This window comes from Alosa alosa, chromosome 8, assembly GCF_017589495.1.
Source record: "Alosa alosa isolate M-15738 ecotype Scorff River chromosome 8, AALO_Geno_1.1, whole genome shotgun sequence".
NCBI lineage: Eukaryota > Metazoa > Chordata > Actinopteri > Clupeiformes > Clupeidae > Alosa > Alosa alosa.
The window spans coordinates 24251635-24259134 of NC_063196.1; the positions used below are offsets into that span (position 1 = coordinate 24251635).

A 7500-nucleotide genomic window follows, 5' to 3' on the forward strand; every position below is an offset into this window, starting at 1 on the left:
CTTCTTCCATTAGGGTCCATGTCCAGACTCTTCTCTCTTTTCACTTCATCTGTCCCCCGCTCCCTCGCTCTGTCGCTCTCTCTGTCTCCATGTGTCATTCTTTATTCCCTTCAGTCTGTTTCATCTCGTCTCTGCCTTATTCCCTTTTTTATTTCATTCTCATTTCTCTCTCTCTCTCTCTCTCTCTCTCTCTCTCTCTCTCTCTCTCTCTCTCTCTCTCTCTCTCTCCCTTCGTCTTTTCATCTTGTCCAACACTCACTCATTTCTCTGGTGTCTTCATTTGTTTTGTTTTTCTTAACAAAGCTCTGTCAGTGTCAGTCACCCCCTATCTGTTTCTCCGTGGCTGTTCCTGCATGTTCGGACATCTCTCGTCCCCAGCTGTACACCATTATCGTCTCCTCCCTGTTGGATGCTCTTAAATGGACATGAAGAGTTCTCTCTAGTCACCATCTCTTTTTCTACCTCTCTTTTTCTATCTCCCTCTCTCTCTCCATCTCCCTCCCCCTCTCAGAACTCAGACACTGAGGCCAAGCCTTATAATCAGAGCTCTCTCTCTCTCTCTCTCTCTCTCTCTCTCTCTCTCTCTCTCTCTCTCTCTCTCTCTCTCTCTCTCTCTCTCTCTCTCTCTCTCTCTCTCTCTCTCTCTCTCTCTCTCTCCTTTAGCTTTTATCTGTCTGACCTCGTGTGCCCTGAGTGCTATTACTTCCCTTTTACAGGCTAAGTGCCACTATGCCCCAAACACAAACACTCAGAACACACACAGAGAACACACAAAGTACACTCGGCATAAACACACTGGAACACATACACACACAAACTAAGCTCAGACCTGCTCACACATACAAGCACAGATATACACTTGATGCAGACACTGGGTATGGAATGTTTTTTGTGCCAAAATTAAATAAATAAATGAAATATCAATAAATGAAATAAATAATTAAAAGTTGAAATAAATAAATGAAATATGAAATAAATAAATAAATAGTTAAATAAATAAAAGATTAAATGTAAAAACCATATATACATTGACATTTACATTCCATATGCACGCAATATGCCATGAAATAAATAAATAGTTCTACGTCAGTCACCCATCAAGGCGGGACCTAGCTGCTGATTGGTTGCTGCCTGGAAAAAAAAAAAAAAAAATCTAACTGATCAGAATAAAGTCATTGATAGAAGCTAAAAGCTAGTGCTACTGCTAACAGCCATAGGCATTTTCATTCAGAAAGATTGTGTGTTCTATGTTGCTAACTCTTGGCTGTGAGTTATCAGGACGTAAAAGCATAGCATCTAGTGCTGTCAAAAATCCTTGTCGGCTGCTGAGTTATACCCTCATATTGACAACTAAAAAGTCTCTGGAAAGTTGTGGACACTGCTTGGGCAATGTAGCAAGCTGGCACTGACACTCACATAATAAGAGTTCACGGCATGGGCATCTCAAGCTTTATTGTTTATGTATCATATGACAAATGAGGTGAATTCAGCTCAAGTGAAGTTAACTGGGACGTCTGGGCACCCTACTATAAATAGAAGCAATAGCAAAGTCGTTTGCCTTAGATAGAAGTTCGCTTTCTGTAGATGTCGATAACTAGTAGATAAGTATGAATTTAGAATGAAATCCTTGTTGTTGTATGTTTCGTGAGTTATGATACAAGTCTGATCTCCTTAGTCCAGTGTGGTTCACAGGTAGCAAGCCAGTACAGTCTGACTCAGAGCTGGATCACTTCACTTCAGGCAGCAATCAGTGGTTAGGTCCCGCCTTGATGAGTGACTGACGTATTTATTTTTTTCATGGCACATTGCATGACCGTGCATATGGAATGTAAATGTCAATGTATATATGTTTTTTACATTTAATCTTTTATTTATTTCACATTTTATTTATTTATTTAACTTTTTATTTATTTATTTAATCTTTTTATTTATTTATTTCAATGTTTAATTATTTATTTTATATATTTATTTCATTTATTGATTTCATATTTCATTTATTTATTTAATTTTGTCACAAAAAACATTCCATAACTGGGAGCCCTATTGAACGCATATATATATATATATATATATATATATATATATATATATAAAATCTCACATGCCACACACACACACACAGTAGTCACACTCAGACACACATGCAAGATCACTCACTAACTCAAGGCAAGAACCCAGACATTTCTACTGAATGAGCTTTTACACAAAGACTCTTAGACTTGCACACGTTCACACCCTCTTAGGTTTTAAAATCAAAACACACACACACACACACACACACCAATTTAACTGAATATAGTGAACACACACACACACACACACCGATTCAACTGAATATAGTGAACACACACAGATATGCATGAATAAAACGCACACACACACACAAACACACACACACACACACACAACCTGCCTGGGCTCCCTGGTGGGATATTGCTGTAATTTCTCACACAGCTGGGTGGTGTTGCCATGTGGCCCCTGACAACATGCAGCACTTCCAGCTCTCACCTCCTGGTACGTTTAATTAATATCAACACACACTTATACAGACACACACACACACACACACACACACACACACACACACACACACACACACACACACACAGAGAGAGAGAGCGAGCCTGTGTGGCACAACCAAAGCCCCAGCCCAAGACCCAAAGGTGGGTTTTCCTGCTGGTCACCTTTTAAAGGGATTTTAGGTGCCGCTGTTGGTTTGCTGGGCTTGTATGTAGTGTTATTTCTGTATTCTTAGAAGTAGCTGAAATAGAAGTGTGTGTGTGTGTGTGTGTGTGTGTTGTGTGTGTGTGTGTGTGTGAAATAGCACAGAGATGTGTGAGCATGGCAGCCCCACAGGGAAACAGGCCCCAGCCACAATCAGCATCAGCCAATCATGTTCAGATGGAGCACTAATCACAATCAGCATCAGCCAATCAGGTTCAGATCGAGCACTAATCACAATCAGCATCAGCCAATCAGATTCAGATGGAACACTGCTCACATCAGCCAATCAGATTTAGAGTGCTGAGAGAAAACATATCAGCCAATCAGCTTCACAGACAGCACTGTGCACACAATGTATAATTTGTACAGTTTTTGTCTTTTGAACAGGTCACCAGCTCAGTTTGCATCCGGTTTAGGAGACTAGTTTGCAGACTTAAAGGGACACCAGACAAGCCTGATGCTTTTTCTCTACAAAGCTCCCCTAGCGCCTCTGTAATGTGTTGATATCGCAAAGCGAGCCCCTCGCTGCCCTGAAGCTCTTTTCCTTTTCTTTGCATCTTCCGTCAAGGGTTTTCGCTGCTTCTTCACTAGCTCTGCCTTTATACACACGTTTGCAACAATCGCTAGCGTTTCGTTAGCCTGCCTCTGTGCTGGAGATGCAGGATGTAAACTGATCCTGCTTCTCGCGATATCTGAGACTTTGTGAGACTGAAGGTCGGCAGGTCAGATACACCGAACTTGCAAGCAGGATATTCTTCCTACAGGCAGTAGGGGCAGGCGAGAGAGTCTTCATTCGACCTGTAATGAGTCATTTAACCATAAACCGACTTATGAAGATGATTAATTAACGCAAAAACGTTACCTGGTGTCCCTTTAAGAGCAGTGAGCTTAAGTGTGTAACAACATCTTTCCATTATACAAGTTCAGTGTACATTTGGATGTGTTTTTGTGTGTTTTCATTTTTTGCAGCGGTGTGTGTATATGATTGTATGTGCAGCTGTCTGTGTATGTGTGTGTTTGCACTGCTATATTTATGTGTGTGTGTGTGTGTTGTTATGGCTGGCTCTTAACCACAACATAAAATGGAGGCAGACAACAGAATTAAGGTTAACCGAAAGGTATTTTATTTAAAGTAATCAAGGATAACAAATATATGTAACCAAATGTCTAGGGGGAAGGAAGATAAACTAAATGTATGTGTGCATGTCTGTGTCAGTAATAAGAAAGAAAGAAAGCGTTAAAAGTTGGTGTGAGAGAGAATATGCCTAATGACACCCAGTGCCCGAAATGAAAGATAGTGCCCCAACAAAGAGTGTATAGAACCTCTTAAATACCCAGCCACACCTTCCTACAGGTGTGCACAATAACTAATTGACACCGCCAGGTCTGCACTGCCCATGCACTGACTACACAGAACCTGATGGGGACAGAGGGGGGCGTAACTGTGTGTGTGTGTGTGTGTGTGTGTGTGTGTGTGTGTGTGTGTGTGTGTGTGTGTGCGTGCATGGATTCCAGGGGGATATTTCCCTCTCTTTGTGTCAGATTGAAAAATGGCCTCTTCAGTCCTGATGCTGCAAGCAGAAAGCCTTTACAGTTGGAGAATAAAGAGAGAGAGAGAGAGAGAGAGAGAGAGAGTAGCTATAGGGCATGTGAGGGAGAGAAAGAGAGAGGGTGTGAATGAGGTAGAGAAAAAAAGAGAGGAGGACAGAAGAAGATGAAGATGGAGAAAATGTGCCATGGTCAAGAAAAAAATCCACCTTATTCCTTAAACCGCCCAACTGTCTTCCGTCCATTCTGTTTACATTGTAACTGCGTGCAGTGCACTCTCAGCAGGCTAACTATTCTGCACTCAATATGGATTGAGTATTGAGTGCAGAATAACTCATTATTCTATAATAACTAACTAATTCTATATAATATATGACTGGCAGAAAAATACAAAAGGTAGCTTTAACATGGCTTAGGATGCATCAAGCAGTGTCTGGGAAATCAATTCAATGCAGGGTGGGCTGCAAATAGCAAAGCGTGTTTCTGAATGCTGAGGTGTCATGGCGACGCACATTGTCGGCTCAGGAATATTGTGGATAAAGAGAGGGAATGAGGGAGAGAGCTGTGGTGAGAATTACAAATGACGCGGAAGCAAAACCGAACTGTGATTTGTTAAGAAAGGGAAACGTTCCCAGGTTTATTACAAGCTGGCTCGGAGGAGAAACATGAAACAAGTTGCCTCAAGTCACCTATCGATTGTCGTTTCTCACAGCCTTATATTCTGTTAGCAGGGTCTTTGTCTGTGCCAGTGGAAAAGTTCAGACACGCCCTGGACATATGCGTGCTTAATTGGCGCCGACCACCTATGGTGAAGTCTGCCGTAAGACAAAAACTGGATCGTTGTACATGACAAAAGACTTGATTTGCAAAAGGTCGAGGCGCGTCTTCACCAGGCACAATCGTCAGTAAATGCAAATATGAAGCAGACAGACTGATGAAATTAGTCACATTTGTATACAGTATGTTCTTACAAATAATTTTTACTACAAGAGGATAAAGAAGGAGGGCTGTATTTTGGGTCACCAGCGCATGGCGTAATACTCGTTATTCACCCGCGCAAAGTTGAATTCGGTATTTTGCACGTTTATTTTTGAAGCATTGTGCCCAGGGGTGTGGCAGTTAACAACCTAGGGAGGGGCCTGGTGCGTTGTCTAAAAATCGCTATCATACACCACCTAAACCTGGTCAGAAGTCAATGGCGAGTTGTTCATATGCTATTTTAAGAGCGCATTGTCACCAGTCATATTGGCAGGTGCACGCACCATCCTTCTATCCTTCATGAACACACACCAGCGCATGTCCATGCAAAGCATTACAAATTGCACGATTACAATGGGAAACATAATTAGAATAAAGATATTACGAAATACTGTACATCTCATGATGAGTAGTTATTCACCATCATTTGCAAATTGGTAATGACGGTTAAAAGTGATTAGGGGAGAGGCGAGAGACATGTATGGAGCACAGCTGAAGACGCGCTGTCACGAGATATAAGCAACTTCTCTGCAGGATAAATGTTGTTTTATTCAGTCATTTGAGCAATATTAGGGTAAGTGTTGCTTTTCCAGCCTATGTTTTGGTGGTAACCCATTGTCAGTCAGTGAAAGTAACTGCATATAACTGTCTTGTCGTTGACTGACTCCTTGGTGAAGTTAGTTTCACTTTGCCAATGAGTTCAAATAGACTAGTGCAAATGCGTGAAGGCTATGCTAGGTTTTAGTAAAGCATGGTTTAAGAATGACTATTCTATAACGGTCTTGCAAGCAGCCTCCTTCAAATCGGCGCGTTGAATGCCAAAATACCAATGCATTTATTTGACATATCACGCGTTATGCCATAAAGGGAATGACAGATGTCATTCTCATTGGTTTAAAAATGATGTTAATACTTCAAACACACCCATATGACTGATTTAAAAACCTAGGAACACCTTGTTTAGCCATAAGCTCCCACTTTTTGATAGTGAAACCCCTCCCAATGTGAACTGGACATCCTACTAAATTTGAATAGACTTTTGACGAGTGACGATGCACTTTAGAATGTCATGATAGTGCCCGGAGTGAGGAGATGGGGAGGAGGTGAAGAAGGAGTGAGGAGATGGGGAGGAGGTGAAGAAGAGGAAAAGAAGAGTCTGAAGGTGTGAGGAGAAACGGCAAGAGGAACACGCCAAACAGAGAGACGGATAGAGTGATAGAATGATAGAATGAGATCTATGAAGCATCATCCAGATCAAGGAAGGACAGTGTAAAGCCATGGTCCAGCTGCACCAACAGCACGGAAACTGACCATCTCTTACCAAGTAAACAAACGACAGGAATGAACAAGGGAGGGGAACGGAGGAGTGTGGTGTTGGATACTGCACACATGAACAGGGATCTTATTGGTAGAGAGAGGCCATGCCTACGGCACGAATTAATAATGGCCATGGACACACAGGAAGTCCCAAACAAGCATTCCAATTGAAGTGGAGGAATTCCCAAACGCAAAAAGTGGAAATTGTATCAGGAGTGAGGTGTGTGTGTGTGTGTGTGTGTGTGTGTGTGTGTGTGTGTGTGGAATAACATCCTCACAACAACCGTCTCTGACACCCCACCACTGTCATATCAGTTACACAGAAAGTGAACACCAGCTCACAATACTCATCCATAACCATGGAAATGCATTAGCTTTCCTTCAGATGCTGCTAATAATGCACACTCTCTCACACACAAGCACACCACACAAACACATACACACAGAGATCCAGGCCCACAGACATATTAGCATAGTAGAGTGTGAAATCCTTCCCAATCCTTTGCATGTCTCACACACACACACACACACACACACTGTAATACAGATTTGTGTGTTCTGCGATAAGCCTATTTACAAGCCTCAAGTGTATCCTTGAGACAGACTGTAACGTGTGTGTGTGTGTGTGTGTGTGTGTGTGTGTGTGTGTGTGTGTGTGTGTGTGTTATTCCTTGTACAGTGGAGATGAAGAGGTACTTAAAGACTACCCAGACCCACTGAAGGTTCTAGAAGGTATTGTCGCCGCTGTGCACATCCATGTTGAGAATGGGTAAGTATATTCACACACATACACACAAACACACAAACACACACTTCTCGATTCATCTGTCTTTGTCTTGAAGCGCCCTTGTGAATAGAAGATAAATACTTGTCATTCAAGTGAGAACTCAGACACTGAGGCCAAGCCTTCTAATCAGAGATCACACACATCTC

The 7500-nt window shown here is 42.0% G+C and overlaps 1 protein-coding gene across 1 annotated transcript in view; it reads left to right on the top strand.

The window, feature by feature from the left end:
• Positions 1 to 7500, top strand: part of nbas (NBAS subunit of NRZ tethering complex) — a 201557-nt gene that overhangs the window by 125021 nt on the left and 69036 nt on the right. Inside the window, 1 exon segment of the mRNA XM_048249961.1 lies at positions 7247 to 7336. Coding sequence (XP_048105918.1) covers positions 7247 to 7336 — 90 coding nt within the window.